At 51.5% G+C, this 18,525-nt stretch overlaps 1 protein-coding gene across 4 annotated transcripts in view; it reads right to left on the bottom strand.

Annotated features, from left to right (window-relative positions):
* Nucleotides 1-18,525, bottom strand: part of CACNG3 (calcium voltage-gated channel auxiliary subunit gamma 3) — a 60,980-nt gene that overhangs the window by 8,032 nt on the left and 34,423 nt on the right. Inside the window, exons 1-2 of one of the 4 annotated variants that reach the window (XM_075133364.1) lie at nt 4,958-5,135; nt 69-152 (exon numbers count right to left, since the gene is read on the bottom strand). The exons of 1 other annotated variant lie outside the window; for it this stretch is intronic. In XM_075133364.1, the coding sequence (XP_074989465.1) occupies nt 69-152; nt 4,958-5,006 (133 nt within the window). In that variant the 5' untranslated portion in view covers nt 5,007-5,135. Of the gene's footprint in view, nt 1-68; nt 153-838; nt 1,047-4,957; nt 5,136-18,525 lie in introns of those variants that run through there. 2 more of the 4 variants (XM_075133362.1, XM_048867387.2) reach the window with 2 other exon arrangements.

Raw genomic sequence — 18,525 nt, forward strand, 5'->3', positions numbered from 1 at the left:
AGGCTCTGAGGGCACGCCAGGAGGTAACAAGCAGAATCACAAGAGGCCGAGTGTAGACACAGACTTACGTAGGAGGTACTCGGACGTGTCTTGCTCATAATCTGCATCCTCCGGGAAATGATCGATTTTTTTACACACTCCTCGGAACGTTCCTAAGGAAACACAAACCCAATGGACGCATCAGTGGTGTTTTCAAGATCTCTCCAGATGGGTCGAGGAGGGTTCGAGACCCCTCTGGGGATGAGCAGAGAAGGCGCAATGGAAGGTCCGCAAAGCCACCTCCCTGCTACACACAGCTACCATCTGGCTGGCTTCCCTCTGGGTTTAACACCAGCAGCCGAGCTACCCAGGGAATTAGGCTCCAGAGCTGCCTCGGCAGCCTGTGTCTGAAGATTTGACTTTAAAACTTCTCCCCTCCTTGTAGGGCTTGGCCTGGGAGGCATTCCCCACGATCTGGCTTTCAAGTGCCGTCTGTCCACGGGGCAGGCTACCCTGATTCCTCATCGGGCTATTGCGGCACTGCTCTGGCCACTAGGAGATAGTAACTCTTGGAAACTCCTGGCAAGTTTGGGGGTGTGATTGTTTCCCAAAGCAACACAACAACAAACAAACAAAGCCACAAACAGCAACAGCTCTTGGCTGCCTTGAAAACCTTCGCCTTATTCACGCCCGCACTCTGTTACAACATCCCGCTGCCTAGCTGTGGGTCAGCTAACGAACAGCCACCGAGCAGGTGGGCTGGGTTGTGACGCTGGCTAGTCCCTAGTGGAATGCCATGCACGGGAATCTCTCAAAGACGATTCATTAAGCCCCAGGAACCTTGCACAAAGATCCTTACCGCAGGCCTCTGGCCTCTCGCTCATCCCTGTGTGGCCCAGGCATGAGGGATCCATGCAAATAGCTCCATGCACTGGCAATTCTAAACCGCTCATCACGGAGCTCCATCCCACTGATTGCTCCTCAGTAAGCTTCAGCTTCCCGGCAAATGAAGGTTGTGTGTCAATTGACCTCTGGAGCACCCAGCTTTCCATTTCACTCAGGCAGGCCCTTGGAGCTAACCAGGGCAGGATCTGCTTCTACCCTGAACCGTTTATTATTGGCACTCAGGAGTCTCACACACAAGAAAAGGCTGAAGGTTAAAAGTGGCACCTGCCATCTGTCATCACAGCACCCATGAGCACCCAAACCCTCCCCACTTTCCCACCCCTCTCCCAGGTTCACAGATTCCTGGCTACCCCTCCCTCCCCCCGCCCTGCGTGTGCTCCCCGAGGGCGAGGCACCCAACACCCCCTCACTCTGACAGGCTCCCAGAGTTCTGTGCACTGCACAAACGCCCACTGACCCAGACACAAACATGGACACCGGAGCAGCTAGGAGCTGGCGCTGGGAAAGAGCTCTGGGGAAGGACACGTGTGTACGCTCACACCAGGCATCCCACACAGCCACAGCCCCCTATACCTAACGCTGACCCACTTGTTGTGTGACGTCCAATCCTCCCCTCCCCTCCCCACCCCTTCCCTCCCTTGCACTTTGGGGAGGTCGTCAGAGCTGAGGCGTTCCCCTTTCCCCCTGGAGAGCCCTGCTCTTGGGTGGGGTTTGCTGCGCTCCGTCATTTCCAGGGACCCTGCTGCGACCTAGCTGCATCTGCAGGGAAGCCTGACAGATTTGACTCTTCCCAGCTTTGCTTCCTTGGCTGTAATGCTGACCCTTCGTCACCTCCACAGCAGCCAAACCCCCAGAGGGTCACGTTTGGGCAGCGGAGCCCCCGTGGTGCCACGGTTTTCCTAGGCTCCTGGAACGGCTGGAGCTGACCATCAGAACGTGTTGCTCTCTGAAATTACACATCGACTCCCCCAGTGAGAGGAAGCTACTCTGTTTGCTAGAGGAAGCTACCTCCGTTTGCTGTCAGTGATCATCTGCGACTCAGTTGTTATTGAGCCAGGCTGGGTTCTGACCAGCGATTTACAGGGAAAATTTGCTTTCCCTTCAGCAAGCCTCTGCGCCAGAGCAGCAATCTGAGCCATCACATTCTGTGCACCAGCTGTTCCTCTGCAAGAGTAACTGGGTGCCCCACTCTTTTCTGCTCCTGCCTGACCCCATTCCCGCGCTCTGGGGTGGTATTGCTGTGGGCTGTGTCCCCCACCCCCAATGAGGACGCAATTCCTGTAATTATTCTGCAAAGCATGCTGGGACATAGGTGCTGAAACTAGAGGTGCTGGGGGGGCTGCCACACCCCCGACTTGAAGTCATTTTCATCATAGGCAGTTAGGTTCAATGGCTCTCAGAACCCCCACTCTACCAATTGTTCAGCACCCCTGTGCTGGGATATTGAAAGTCACTGTATAAATGTAAACTGTGCTTATTTCTTTTAATAGTCCCAGGCCCTGCTATCTTTACTGATCTCCTGCAGGATTCAGCGGGCCTGTGTAATTGATCTAACCTGAGTGGTTCGCCCTCTCTCTGGCCAGCGGTGCTGCACAGTGGTTACATTGTTGTACTGGGAACTATTCTCAGCATCCGATGAAGTGAGCTGTAGCTCACGGAAGCTCATGCTCAAATAAATTGGTTCGTCTCTAAGGTGCCCCAAGTCTTCCTTTTCTTTTTGCGGATACAGACTAACACGGCTGCTCCTCTGAACCCTGTCATTCTCAGCCCTGTTATTATTCTGCAGTTATGTACAGCCTGCCTCCGGCTAGTATTCAACTGAGTCTCACTTTCCTCCCTGTGTGATATACAGAGGCACTTGTCTCGAAAGCCGGCCAGTTGGAAGCATGCTTTTCCAGCACTGACGCTGCCTGATGGGCCGAAAGGCATGAATGAACATTCCTTTTCTTCTGTTAAGCTCAAATAAAGCAGGCAAGGCAACAATTTGCTCTCACTGCCCGCCCGCTTCGGGCAAATCCTTCACTGGGTTTTTAGTGGAGAATCATTCAGTGGGTCTGTAGATAAAATCCTCCCAGCCCTTTCACTCCACATTCTCTCATTTGAATGGAAAGCCCTGCAAGTTATGAGCTCATCTGTTACCACTTGGGAAAACTTTCCCAGGCTTCAGCCCTGCCACTGTGCCTGTCTGACTGGGAGGCTCATGTCATCTCCTCCCAGGCTAAGTACTGGACTGCTCTGCTAGATAACCCAACAAAGACACAGATTGCCAAGCTGCTGCTCATGCTCAGAGGCACAAGAGCGTTCAGAGAGATCAGCCCCTCTTCCTCACAGTGTGGCCTCTTCTCTCTAGCTACTTATCTGTAAAGAGGAGCAGCTCTGATCTGCTGACCTGCAAACACATAGTGTGAATGGCCAGACAGGCAGAGCAGGATCCTGAGCAGTGGGTATAATAGGCCAGGGGATGCTAAGCCTCGGGCAGTAGGAGCAGGGCAGGGGACTAGCCTCCCCGAATGGGGTGTTCAAGCACTGCCCATGATCCTGAGCATATGTCAGCCAGAGACACATGGGAACCTATTTGAATAAAATAAGGTCTGGGACAAACCTTTGCCTAAAACACAGATTTTTTTGGCGTATAGATAAATTCAGTTAAACTTTAAACAAACAAAAGGTCCTGAGAACACCCCCATCTCTGGCTGCTTCCCCATGCTGCTCACCTTGGCATCCCTGGGAGAGCTGCTGGGAAGGTCAAAGGCAGCAGGACAGCGGCCTGGCTGGGTTTCAGCCAGGACTGGGGATAAAGAAGCCACAGGGAAGCCTGGTCTCATGAGACAGATTCTGATCTGAGTTGCACAGGGAACATCGACGCTGTAGCTGCTAGAGCACGGCTTGGTACTGCACCTGTGCCCCTGGAGAGCCCACGTGCGGCTACGTCGGACATCACGTAGTTAACCCACCTCTCCGAGAGGGGAGAACCCTGCTGATGGAAGAATTCTTCCGTCGACCTGGCCACGGGGTTGGGGCGACCTAATTACACCGCAAAAGGTGCAACATTTTCCACAGCCCTGAGTGATGCTGCTAGGCTGAGCTAGTTTTTAGGTGATCAGGCCACAGATGCAAACCCAAACAACAGCAGTGTAACTGAAACCAGGATCCCCTTAGAGCTGGTTGAAAGAATTCCTGCAAAACGTTTTTTTCATTGGAATTTGCCGATTTGTCAAAATTAAAGCGTTTCACAGGGACCGTCTGATTTCAGTTAAGTTCCTCTTTAACCCAAGAAGGTTTCAAACCCTGCCTGCCAGGAACACTTCCTTTGGAAATCTGCCTGGTTTCATGCCAGCTTTCCTGCCCAGATCCTTGGCAGTACACCTGGTGGGCTGCTGGAGACCCCAGGGCTTCCATGGTCCATGACTCTGGGACAGCCCGCCACGCAGATTGCCCCTTGGTCAGTGACCCCAGGGCTTCCACAGTCTGTGGCTCTGGGGGCAGCCTGCCAGATGGACTACACGGTGGCCAGGTGCCCCAGGGCTTCCAGGCTCTGCAGGGCGTTCTACCCTTGAGCCAGGGCTCCATTCCCTTTTGCAGAGAATTTTGAAATTTTGGGTTTTATTCCAAATCATTATGAAACCAAATTTGGAAACCTCGAACTCTTCCAGGAAATGCGATGACCTGTCTTTGCCCAGCTCTAATCCTGTTCTTAATATTTACAACCACAGAAGTTTGTGGAGATTTGTGTAGCCTCTAGCACCCTGATCCAGCATCACACTCAAGCATGTGCTTAATTTTAAATAGTCTCACTGAAGTCAACTGGGACTGCTCAGATGCTCAAAGAAAAACACATGCTAGAAAGCTTTGCTGGATACAGGCCCAGGGGGGCACCCAGTGGTCCATGCATATCTCAGGCTCCTCCAGTTTTTCACTGGTGTAAAAAGAACAGGAGGACTAGTGGCACCTTAGAGACTAACCAATTTATTTGAGCATGAGCTTTCATGAGCCGCAGCTCACTTCATCGGTGTAATTCCACTAGTTTCAGTGAAGTTACTCTGGATTTACACTGGTGTAACTGGGATCTGACCTGACTCCCAGACTTTCAGAAGCATCTTGGAGAGAACCCTCTGCGTCATCTCTGACTCCTCTACGTGGCTGCTGCGTGGAGTCCCAGGGACAATACGAACCACAGAGAATAGCACACCAGCCGTCGCAAGCAGGAGCACGTTAGTCCGACTATAGGAGCAATTCCTACTCTGCAACAGAGCTCAGATTTCAAGCATTCAAATTCAATCCAGACTGTCAAAAATGCAAATAATTTCAAATTATGAGTAAATTCAAGGAAGCTGTAATCTGTACAACACATATACAGTGCACACACTGACTCAAACACACCCAGATCCAGCACCGCCCCCCCTCCCCCCGATCCAGCACACACACACTGCACACATCCTGACCCAGCATATATACGCAGCGCCATTAGAAACATGTTCTGACCCAGCGCAGGCATATGCCCCCCCGCGCACACACACACTGATTCAGCATACACCCACTCCCATATACGCACAGACCCACTCTGCACACCCTGCCACCACACACGTCCGCACTGAGAAACACATGGGCCACGTGCAAAGTGGTAGAAGCCTTCGCCAGTAAGAGATTCGGACATGGCTCAAACGGAGAGAGTCCGATTCTTTGCTGCTGATTAAGAAACAAGGGTTCTGCGTTAAATGAGTCTAAACATTACAGTGGCTGCACTTAGAAATCAATTTATAACCCTCCTGGTGCCTCCTTCAAATCCATTTGGCTTCACTCGCATCTCAAAGCTGCACAAAGTCTGAGCTCTGTTCTATTCAATATAGCTCTGCCCTTTGTGCCTTTTAATGGCTGGGATGCTCCGGTCAGCGAGAGCATGGTGCACAGTGTGTCGAACTTTACAAGACCTTTCCCAAATGCACTGGCTCACTCTCAGAGTCTGAACATCTCCGGCTGTCATAAACTCCTGGGCAGGGTCATGGGGCCAGCATTCGTTATCTGATTAGAGAGAGAGAGAGAGAGATGTTTTCACTTGATACAGTGTGGGAGAGAAGTTTGGAGACAAAGTCAGTCTATTGGTGACGTGTGGAAATGAGAATACTAATTTCCCTGGGCTTTATCTCTTCTGCAGTTCTCCTTGTCAGTCTAAACCAGCATGGGGAGCCCTGGCCGGTGCTGGAACATGGCTGAGCATCAGGCTGGCTGATTCAGCTGCGAGCAGAGGTTAAAGTAAGCCGGTACGCCCCGGTACGGCGTACTGGTAAGAGCTGGTGCGCTGTACCAGGACCGGCTTTCCCAGAGGGCAATTTAAAGCCCTGGGGTAGCGGCGGCAGGGCTGTGGTGGGGATTTAAGGGGCCCCGGAGCTCCAGCCGCTGCTACTGTCCCGGGGCCCTTTAAATCCCGGCCTGAACCCTGCTGCCCGAGCCCCGGGGTGGGGGTGGGGGGCTATGGCGGGGATTTAAAGGGCCCTGGGGCTCCAGCCACCCCTACTGCCCTGGCCCTTTAAATCCCCGCCGGAGCCCTGCTGCCAAAGCCCTGGGGTAGCAGCGATGGGGCTCCGGCGGGCTCTTTAAATCCCCGATGGAGCCCGGCCACCGCTATCCCAAGGCTCGGGCAGCAGGGCTCAGGCGGGGATTTAAAGTGCTCGGGGCTCCGGCAGCTGCTACCACAGCGGAGCCCCAGGCCCTTTAAAGCTCTGCCAGAGCCCTGGGGTAGCGGTGGCAGCCAGGAGCCCCCGGGGCTCCTCAGTGATTTAAAGGGCCCAGGGCTCCGCTGTGATAGCTGGAGCCCTGGGCCCTTTAAATCACCCCCGAGCCCCGGGGCTCCCAGCCGCCTCTGCAGCTGGTAGCTTGGGGGTGATTTAAAGGGCCCCAGGCTCCCAGGGATTTAAGGTCCTGCCGCTTCCGGTTGAGGCCACGCCCCCTGCTCAGGACTCCGGCGTACCGGTAAGTCCTCTAACTTACTTTCACCCCTGGCTGCGAGGCAGGTCCAGACTTCACTGTGGGGAACCTGGTCTGGCTTTTTAGATATGCCTAATAGATGACTGGCCAAAGGACACAGGAATGGAGTGTGGGAGAGGGAGATGGTTAACCCACATGGCTTCCCATGATGTTTCACATCCCACAATGTTTCATGCGTGTTGGCATGTCAGATAGTTTTAGTTCCTGTGTTGTGTGTGTGTGTGTTTTGGGGATGGTAAAGTACAGAAGGAGCCATTCCATAGTAGTGTATACAGGAGAATACACCAAGAATTTAACAAGATTCACAAAGGGATTGTGCATTTCTATGGATCTCAAGAGTATCCAGCATTATTGTAATTAATGCTAACAGCCATTTTGGCAGGGACATGAAACCTCTAGCTTCAGGGCTTTAGAGAGCAGGATGAGACCTAACGTGGGGGCAGATAATCCCATGGCTGCTGCTGTGGTGGGATCTTACACCTTCCCCAAAGCGGCTGACACAGGCCACTGCCAGCCACAGGATACTGGGGTAGATGGACCTTGGGTCTGAAACCATCTGGCAATTCCTAGGTTCCTAAGCCTGGTATAGAAAGCATGTCCGTTCTCGGACAACCACGGATACTGACAGGACAGCAAATTATTTGGAAATTGCAATTCTAACACCCCCCCACCCACACCCACACACACTCCTCATTCTGGAACAAAAAATGTGACAAACTGAACAGCTGAAGGGGTGGGGAAGAGCGGTGTCATTCCTAAAGCCTGCGAGCTGCCTGGATACCACAGAGGTGGGCTTGGGACGAGAAAACAGATCCAGGCAGACAAGCAGGCAGCAGGATTTGGACTGCCCAAGTTCTAACTGATGCAGCAGTAGGGTTGCCAACTCTCCAGGATTGTCCTGGAGTCTCCAGGGACTAAAACTTTAATGAAAGATTATGTCATATGATGAAACCTCCAGGAATACGTCCAACCGAAAGTGGCAACCCTACGCAGCTGGTCCAGAAGACACCATCGCAGCCTACAGCAGGCCGTGGTGGAAGCACCGATCAAAGCAGGCCAGCAATCTGGTACCGCTTGGTAGCATTTGCTCTCCTGTCTGCCATCATGTGTGCTGTGCGTGGGTTGCTGCCAGGGCAGAGCCTGCTCAGCTGGGAGCAAGGAAGGCAGGTGGGGCACTCACTCTGCTGTGAGCTGCTTGACATGGGATCTGGACAGAGCTGTCTCCGGGAAGGTCTGTAGGGTGCATGGGCAGAGATAGGCAGCCATAAAGGTCACCGAGATCTCATGCCCAGGCTGCAGGGAAGGGGCCACCCCAGGGAGAAAAAAAGCTATTGCAAGGGAAGGGACATACGATTCAGTGGCAGTTCCTGGGCTGGCGAGAGCATGGAGGGCTGGCCATGCTCCTGACACACTCTGCTGCCCTCCCCACCACAGGGGCACTGGGCCAACTCTGGGGGAGGAGATCTGGCTCCCTGTTTGGTTTGGATGGGGAACAAAGTGCCTAGAGCTGGACTCACCAAGGAGCTGCAGGAGAAGGGTGCTAGGGCCCAGCTGAACAGACTCAAAGGCCACTGGCTGCGGGACCAAGGTGCTGCACAGGTCACTGTGTACCCGGGGGAAGCTAAGCCCTGAGGAAGGGGAATCGTCAGAAGAGAGGAAAGGGGAGAGAGGGAGCGAGAGCCGAGCTGGGGAGGGAAGGGGTGAGAAAGGGCCCCCGGGGAAGAAGTTGAGGGAGGGTGTGAGAGTGACAGACAGACAGACAGACAGAGAGCTCTGGCTCCCAGCGCCAGCTGCCATGTAATGTGCGCAAAGCCAGCCGCGCGCTTCCCGAGCTGCCCATCACCCAGCCCTGCGCCCCGCAGAATCTATTTTATGCTTTGACATTTATCTAGGATTTTTTACTCCACGCTATTCATTAACCCAAGATAGTTACCGTGGCAACCGTTAAGTCACATGACACCCAGAAAAAATGCCCAGCTTTTGAGCAAACACCACAACAGTGTAATTCAGAGAGAACGATCCTGGGGCCCAAATGCTGATGGCTCCCCCACAACACAGACTTGGCCTTCTCCCCTCACCCTGATTCAGGAGCACTGGGGATGGGGACAGGAGGTAGCCCCCGTTCTCTGTCAACCCTTTGTGTGCGTTTCCCTCTGTCGCCCACCCCAGATAGGGCGGTCTAGGAAGAGGGAAGCTGCGGCAGTGTCTACGGGATCCCCCTGTACGTACAGCCCGAGTGACGGGACGGGGAACAGCCCTCCACGCACTCGGCTACTCCCGAGGGGCAGCTACTGCTTCACACACAGACTCAGCTCAGTGCCCGACCTCCTGATAGGCCGCGGTGGTTACCGCCAGCCCTACAACCCACCCAGCCACCCACCCGTTATTAAAGGAGACCTGCAAAGGGAAACTAAAGCCGGGCTTGTGCCCTTTCCTGCTTCTTTATCCTCTAGCAGGAAAGCCTGGACTGAACTCTTTCCTGCTTGCCATCTACGTGAGCAATTCTGCCTTTTTTTAAACCTGTGGGCCTGCAGAGAACAAGTAGCGTCATGACATCACAGGTATCAAGGAAGCAAAGCGTGAAGAGTCAAGCAGGGAGGGTATTTGTAACCAGGCTGTTTAAAATGCTTTGCTGTTCCCCTTTCTTGTTCGCAGGTATTTAAGTCCAAAGCCCTAATAACATGTGGGAGAAAATAAATCTGTGTTACAAATTCAAACCCCAACTCCTTTGGTCCAGGACAGGGAGCTCTCGATCCACTTCTCAGACCACCAGTGAGACCAATAGTGCAGTAGCTAGTCTCTGCCAATGATCAGTGCCTGATGATCCAGGAGAAGGTGTCAAACCCCCATAAGATTGAGGAATTTTTTCCTGACCCCAGCTGGGAATCAGGTCATGCCTGAGGATTCCTCGCCTTTATCCCGGATAGTGTAGCTGTAGAGAGCGTACGTTTGATACTTGGATAACTAGAGCTAAACCTGCAGCAGTGAGTTCCGCGCCTAACACAGCGAAGCAGGGACTAGAACATGCCCCAGTGTCAGGGAACCCTGGCTCTGGATGAAGAAGCATTCACACGTCTTTTGGACCCCTAAAACTCCCGTAGGATTGAAAAACGAACATCAAATAAGTTTGACAGCAGGTTCCCCCTTTCCCATCTGCTAAGGCTAATCCCCAGCCTATGCACTGCGTCCCCCTGGGACTGTGCACTGCATCCTACTCAGTCTGCTACAGAGTTCTCCACTGAGTTTCCTTTACTGCTCCCAAGTGGAACCAGCACCACTGTAGCGGAAAGCAATTACCCTGGGATGTTAGGGTGTTCACCTACCTTAAAGGGAAAATAAACAAATAAGGGCGATAAACCCTTCTCTTTCAGGGCCTAAGCCAACTGCTGAGGAGCTGGGATAGGAAGGAAGGTGCTTCCTACACACACAGCTTATTCCCTAAGGCTCTCCTGCAGGGTTTTTTGCCCCTTCTTGATGCAGCTATTCCTGGCCACTGTCAGGGGGGGATCACTGGGCCAGGTGGACCCCCGTTCTGATCTGGTGTGACAATCTCTGTGCACGAGTGCACAGCAGTGAAGGCCAGAAAACCTCTGACCAGCTCTGAAATTGCTCGGTGCTCTAAGGACCTCCCTTGACCATTCATGGTCGCATGGGTAGACTGCACCACGCATGGGGCTATATTACAGTTGCTTTGCAATGCATATCCACAGACCTCCAGAAGACGTCCAAACCAACACTGCAAAATTTGAGAGTGTTCAAAATCCAAACCCAGGTTGAAATTTTGCAAGTTGTCCCTGAGCTGCACCCCAGTTCTAATAATCTTTGAACCTTTGGGGGAGGGGGGATTGAGACACTGTTCTGGATCCAAATTTTGCAGCTTCACTTCATTTTTAAAATGGGCCTCTGGGTGTGGGCCAAATTCAGAAGTGGCGGAATTTCAGTGGGGTCAAATGGAGCTGCAGGTACACAACACCTCTGAAAGTCAGGACCTGAGTGTCCGAAGCTGGACGCCCCAAAATGGGACATCCACAATAAGTGGCCACTTGTAAAAATGTAGGGCAGACTTGTACTCACATCACAGGGCAATCCTCCCCTCTTCCTGGGGTAAGTCAGAACTCCCCTGCATGTGCCCAGAATCCAGGCAGGGGGAACCAGGGCTCCTACGAACAGAACCCCACGCTTGTGATTCTGGGGCTTGCCAGCTTTCTCGAAGTAATTCCCACAGATGATGCATGCATCGGAGATGCCACTGTCACTGCTTAATGTAACTGAGTCATATTGTGCTGGGTTTAATTCATACACTGGCCAGGAGGGACTGAGAAAAGGCAGAAGGCTTCTGCCATTATTCATCCTCTTCTTAGCTGTCCCTGTGGTGGATCTCAGTAATTTTCTCTCCCCGTTCGTGTGAATTTTGATTAGGTAACTTAGCTTATCACCGCACACAATACTTCCCTGGCCAGACCCCTGGAAATGACAACTGCCCGCTGTCTACCAGAATGTCAGCTTGTGTGATGCTGCTCAGGGAGACGCTTGGGCTAGAAGAGTGAGTCCACTCCAGAGAGAACCAGGGCTTTCCTCATCTGCTGCAGCAGCAGGACTAACTCTTCTCTCTGCTTGTCTTAATCTTGGTGCAGGTGATGTTTTATTCAAGGGCATGCTAGTGGACCCCAGAAAAGCTGGAACAGGATTCAAAGCAAAGTGATTTGGAGGTTCATTGTTTGTCATTTGCATTCGCTGTGTATTTTGTAGACATATTTGCAATCAAGGACAGAAGAACTGGTTTGGATCACATAAGCAGCATCTTGAAACATCACCCAAATGAGTGTTCCTCCCCCAGGACTGCTCAGCCCATGCCCTAGATCCTCTTTCCCCAGATAGAAGGGAGGTGGGAGTGGCTATCTGGGTAGGGTAGCGAACCTCTTGCCTCACTGGCTCTTCTACACTAGGAAAACTTTCCAAAAATGTCCTAGGGTTGCTATTATTGGTTCAGCAATCCACATGTTATCTAGCTTGGAAGCTTCCATGTGAATGGGCTCTGAGCAGGGTTACATGACATGGTGCTCAAAGTGCTACACTAGGGCTCCCACCACTACTAAGATGGGTGGAGCTGAATCAGAGTGGGACGTTCTTCGAAAATTTCCAGTGTAGTGCAGCCGGGATCAGTGAGCCAGCAGAACCCACTTAATCCTTCCTTGGCAGGATCTAGGCCAACTAATGGGCAGAGAGATTCAGGCAGACGCTGCCAACCTCATGCAGATGGTTATAAAGAACACACGGCACAAGCTCAATCTTCCCCGCCCTGGCACACTGTATCCACCATTGACTACTGCCACAGGCTCCCCGGGGCTGTTTGACAAATGTGCTAAATGGCTGTGCACTTTCAGCAGGGCTGACAGCATGCTGGCCTACTTGTGACTCCTTGCTCTCCAGAGAAAGCCTTTCAGAGCTCCTGCAGCTCCCCTCGGACTCTCGGTCAGTGGCCTCATTACCCTCCAGCGAGAGAACAGCTCCTCTCCTCAGTGAGCTGCTAATGGTGTTTTACTTAGGGAAGACTTTGTCTATGATGCAAAAGTGAGGGGGGCGGGGAGAGAGCCTGTGTCAGGATTAGCGCTCTCTCTGTCTCTCACGCACACGGACAGTGCCTCAGTTCTCCAGCCCTGCATGCTCTCTGTGGACTGGCTCCTGCCCTCATTGAAACCAGTGGGAAGTTTGCCGCTGGATTGCAATGGACGCTAGCTTGGACTCTGCAGGAGTTCACCCCCCGCGATGGATCTGTGGCTACAGCAGGCCCAGTCCAAACCCACTAACACTGGTGGCGATGGCAGAATCCACAAGCCAAAGCCACGACCAGCTTTCCCACAAGCTTCCCTTTTCACTGGGTGTTTGGAGCCTGTGTCAGACAATCAAATAGGAAGGCATCTTTTCTTTCCTCTAGTGTCATACATCATAAAAAAGCCAATATCTCTGGTAAGAGACGGCTGAAAAGGGCTTTGCACACTCTGCTCCTCAGCCTCCTGCCGAACAGTGATGCTGCAATAACACCCTCCAAAAAATCAAAATCCCCTTTGGAGGCCTGGGGACACCGCTGGAGAAGAAAGGGGTGGGGGTGGGGGCTTAACAGTGAACCACGGAGCTTTGAGAAGAAAATTATTGCCAGAATTTTTGTGATCCGGAGTCAGTGTGATCTCTGCAGACTTAGGGCCCCCCCGGCCTGGATACCGGTTTCTCCCTCACTTAGAGCCAAACGTGTAATTCGGGGGTCTACATTTCCTCCCCATGAGGAAACATCGGCATTGCTAACACCTAACACAGGGCACCCTGCATGAAATTGGCATTCGCCAAAAAAGTGGGGTGGCCCCCATAAGAACATAACCGGCACTCTTTCTAGACACCCAGATGCAATCCAGTAACTATACCAAATGATGGGCCCTGGGGTGTTAACTGTAAGAACAATGGCAGGCAGCCACCTTTGGTCAACTGATGCTTCATTCCCCTACAGCAGTGGTTCTCAAACGTTTGTAGTGATGACCCCTTTCACCCAGCAAGCCTGACCCCCCTTATAAATTAAAAACACTTTTTAATACTTAACACTGTTATAAAAGCTGGAGGCGAAGCGGGGTTTGGAGTGGAGGCTGACAGCTCACGACCCCCCCAGGTCATAACCTCGTGACTCCCTGAGGGGTCCTGACCCCCAGTTTGAGAACCCCTGCCCGACACCAATAAGCGTTGGTACAGTATATTGACCTGGACAAGTGTGTGTGTGTGTGTGAGCATGCATGTGTCTGTGTGTGTGTGTGTACACACTGCCCTCTAATGGGTGCAATCAGAACTGCTCAACTGTGTGTCAGAGCCATATGCCGGAAAGAGCTAAGGGAGATTCTCCGTTAGCTCATATATGACAAGGGCCTGTAGTCTGGTATAAGGGGATACAAGTTCTCGTCCCACAACTGCCATGACCATTGCACACATCAGCAGAGTGATACCCGGGAGACCTGAGGCATGCATATATTTGGTACAGTACCCTTCCCTTCCTTTCCCAGAGCGGGTGGGTGCCCACTGCACAATTCCCTTGAGGTTTCCAGTGACCTTCACCCTCATGAGCATGTCACCTTTGTGAATTATCAGTGCTTTCCTGTGCATCTATACAATCGTGAGCCAGGTCCTGAGATGTGGGGGGATGGGGATGAGCAGATAGCTTGCTAGATACCCAAGGACCTAGGAAATATGTTGCAGTGCTTTTCATTTCTCCATCACCAGAACTATGCTTTGCCTGCCTCGGGAGGAATTCCCCTGGAGAGCCCAGTCATATTAAATATCAACAATTCAGCAGCCAGACAGGGCAGTAAAAAGAAAATGGGAGGAAGTGCCTGGTGTGAAATTCACAAACTGGGGAGCAGAGAGAGTTCACCGGTGAATCCTCCCCTCTCCAGCTGAGTGTTCATCCCCTGGTCCGCGGCTCCCCCATCATGCTGTATCGCCCAGGAGTGCGGCGCTGTCAATATAACGCTTGGCTGGGCACTGGGGCATGATACTCTACCATCAGTTTGTATTACATTTGAGGCAGGGTAACCGCACACTAAACAGCATTGCTTGCCCTGGCCCGCCTCTGAGTTCCGACTGAGCCTGGTCAGGTGTGGAGGAGCGGGATGGCACACTGACGAGAGGGCTGTTGAAGGAACCTGTCAGCAAGAGGTAAAGGGAACAGGAGCAGCTCGGGTTATTTAACTGTATTGTCAAGACTCATGTCACTACACCCAGCATCAGAACCGGCTGGCAGATTCAGCAGAGAAGTGAAGGCCCTGGAGACTGAACTGCCCTCTTGCCCTTTGAGGTGGACCCTCTGGCTAAGATTTTCGGAAGTGATCTGTGCAAAGGGGGTGCCTGGATTTTGGGTTCTCCGCTCAAGACAGCATAAAAGCCAGTTGCTCAGCACTTTCTGAGAATTAGGTTCCGTTGATGGGTCTCAAGTTGGGCCTCCAAAATTGCTAGTTACTTCTGAGAATCTTGGCTGCTGGGTCCAGGATGAGGTACATCGGCAGGAGGTAGATGCAACTTGCATGGTCTTTGTGCTGTGTTGGTTCTGTGGAGATGGGGAAGACTTCATGCTCCAGAGGAACCCCCAGGGTCCAGCACCTTTCTCAGCACCAACAGCCTGATGCAAGATCCACTAAAGTACATGGAAAGACTAAAGAATACTTTCTATTGACTTCAGTGGGCTTTGGATCAGGCCCTATATATTAACAGTCACTTGCGTTAATCCAGTATTCCCGTGTCCTTTGTGAGCTAGGGCACTGTTTCTCAATGACCGGTCCATGGACCAGCACTGGTCCCTGAGCTCTCCCTGACCCAGGTTAGGAAAGCAGCAAGCCAGTCCGTGGTATCAAAAAAGTTGAGAAACACTGAGCTAGATGACAGGTCCCTGCAGCATTCCCATTTACTAGCAGGGAATCTTGCTCATATTGGCAGATTCTTCCAAGAAACTTTTCATTTGCAACCACCGTGCACATCAGTTTGATCATCTGGGCAGCAGGGACTGCACAGTAAATTTGCCCAGTGACTCTAGACTTTCCTACTACAGTGAGCCCTCGCTACCAGGAAGCATTGTTTTTAATTTAGATGAGCAGGACTCATATAGTGCAATTTGTATTTCCCTGGCTTTAAAAAGAAAGCCCCCTCTGCCAGTCTCTTCTGTTCTGGTTCTTACCCCCCTCCCCCCCACCACTATCGCATTGTCTGAGCACCTTCCAGTTGTACATTAAATGATATCTCACTAACCTCTGTCAAGTTTGGCTCTCTCTCTCATCAGTGGAGCGGTTTGCTTTGGTCAGGTTTTGGCTGGGGTTGGTTTAGTCTGTTTGTATTGAGTTTTGTTAGAGGAAGACGCTGCTGCCGTGCGCAGGTCAGAGAAGGCAGAGTGACGAGGGTCCTGCTAGCGCTCATGATTCTAGCTCAAGGCTGGTAACATTTAGGGGTTTTCGTACAGCCCTAGATTCCAGAGCAACGTGAATACACCAGAATCTCCACCGTCATTAACAAAAGTACATTCTTAGCTCTCATGGCGGTGGAGATAAGCTTGAAAACATAAACCCTAAAGGTTCAAAAGTCAGAAAACAAGCAAAGAGAAGTGCAGAGGTGCGATTTTAAAAATCTCGTGCTTTTCAACTGATGCCATGATTCTGAGGGACTGGACTCCTGATTTTTGAACCCTTGGGAGTGGCCACACTGCTGTTATTGTTTTCAGTGTGCAAAGCCATGAGTCAGGCCGTTATTGTTTTCAGTGTGCAAAGCCATGAGTCAGGCTTCCCTAAATGAGAAGAAAATCTCCATCCTCCTGCACGTTGGTACAAGGTCTCAGGCGGAAGGAGGAAATATCTTGCATGAAGGTCTGAACTTGAGACCTGAGGTCCATGTGCACCCCACTAAACTCGGGCTACTTAAGGATAACAATGCCAAGTGCTTTTCATCAGTAGATCTCAAACCACTTTACAAAGGAAGTCAGGATCATCATCCCCATTGTAAAGATGGGAAGCTGAGGCACAGAGGGGTGAAGGGAATCACCTAAGGTCACCCAGCAGACCAGCGGCTGAGCCGGGAATAGAACCCAGTTTTCCAAGTCCCAGCCCTCTGTGGTATCCACTGAGTCCTTGGTTTAAAACTGATAACGCTAAGGGTTTCTTGCCATTCCAATTCTACAAGAAGGAGACATTGTAACCTTTATTATTGTTGTTGGTTGAAAATAAACTCTGAATAGAATTTGTTACCGTATCTCTTAATAGACAGTTAAATGCCAAAATGTTGGGATATTAGACCTTTTCTTCCCCCCCACCCCCCCCGGCACCATGCCTAGGGAGACAGAAAGGCAATGACTATTACTTTCCCTTTCTAAGATTCATGCTACTTGGCAGCCCTAGGACATTTGGGAGAAAACCCCTTTTGTGTGATTTTGATACTCAGTGATGAGCTGCATCTTTTTAGCCTTATTCTACTACCTGTCTGTAATACGCCATGAGAAAAACAAGCACAACGTTCAAGAGTCTGGGCAGAGCGATTTATGTGGAAATATTAAAATAAATAAATATGGAAAGGGCGACACCAAGCAGCCACGAGCCTGCAGTGCTTGTCAGTCCCTAGAAAACCCAGCTGGGGCTGAAGCAGTGACCTACAGCGCATGGTTCCATGACTCATCCCCCTGAGCAGGCTCTGTCCATCTAACTGCAGTGACATAATTGTGACATTGGGCTTGATGCTCCTCTCACTTACACCACTGCAACCCCATCAGCTTCCAGGAGGCTCCTTCTGATTTACACCTGTGCAGGTGGAGCCGAGTCAGGCCCTGTCCCTGCACGTTCAGGATAAGCTGGCTAGCCTGGCAAACCCCTGCCGAGTTATTGATATCAATTATCCAGAGATGAGAAGTAACACGGCTCCCCGCGGCTCCTCTTTCTAGCCTAAAAAGATCCATACGAGCTACTCTGCCCTGTAGACAATTTGCATTCCCGTGAGCTAGATTTTCTTCTCTGCCCGGACTCTGCGTTTTAGACATTACCCTCCTACAGCGAGGCCTGCGCAAAGCAGCCACTGATGCCACCTCTTCCTTTCCTCATCTCCAACAATCAAGCCTCTTGTTTGCCTCCCACATTGCAAAGTCTTCAGTATTGACCAGCTTCATCAGAGACAATGCAAACAGCTAACGAAGGGGCAGGCAGAGCCCGGTGAGACTGTGCTACAAACGTCCCAAACCGATGGCCGAGAACAATCAAGCCAGAGCAGCTGCTAGAGCCAAGGGCAATACAGCATGCACAGGCCTTGGAGAAGGACCAGTACGTGGCTAGATTTTTTATGTCTTAGTCTTTCCCATAGCCCAGGAAACCTCATGGACACAGGGCAGCAGCCTGGCCTTGTGATGAAATTGATTTTCTTTGCATGCTTCAGAGCATTGCTTGTTGTCTCTTTACATATGCATCTGTTTGCATAAATTACACTGGGGAGCAGCTAAATTAAGATGAGCCATGTGAGATGGTTTAAAAAAACCAAAACCTCTCTGTTACTATCTCCAATGAGCAGCACTCGCTCTCCTTCTTTAGATCGATCTCTCTCTCTCACACACACACACACACACAGCCAAAGCATACTCTCAGAGCTATAAATCCAGAATATCTCCATTCACCTCAGTGACTTTACTCCAGATTTACACCAGTGTAACTGAGAGCAAAGTTTGACTCTTTGTCACTCCCCCCCCCCCCCAATAAGGCAGTCTATGTGCAATGATTCAGTTTTGAGTCTAAAGGGTTTCATCTAGACACACACACACGCACACACACACACTTTCACAAGGAGTTTTGTTCTGGGAAATAACCAAACCCTGCCACCAAATCAATCACTCAGTCAGCGTTCGCCTTTGGAGGTACAGTCCCTTATGGGCAAAGGCACCGAGAGACATCGTGCAATAGACCAATGGTGGCAGGGTCAGCCAGAAAACAGCACAAGAAAGCACCAAGGCTGAGGATTAGTGGGGAACAGGGCGAAGCCCAGAGAGGGAGAAGCAGGTTTGTGTGTCTGCTGTAGAATTACACTGACCTGCGCAATTCAGCCGGGGCCTGAGAAAATGGATTTGTGCAGGCAGACACTTGTGACTGCACTGATCTGACTGCAGGATTA

The sequence above is a fragment of the Caretta caretta genome, chromosome 10 (genome assembly GCF_965140235.1).
Source record: "Caretta caretta isolate rCarCar2 chromosome 10, rCarCar1.hap1, whole genome shotgun sequence".
Classification (NCBI taxonomy): domain Eukaryota; kingdom Metazoa; phylum Chordata; order Testudines; family Cheloniidae; genus Caretta; species Caretta caretta.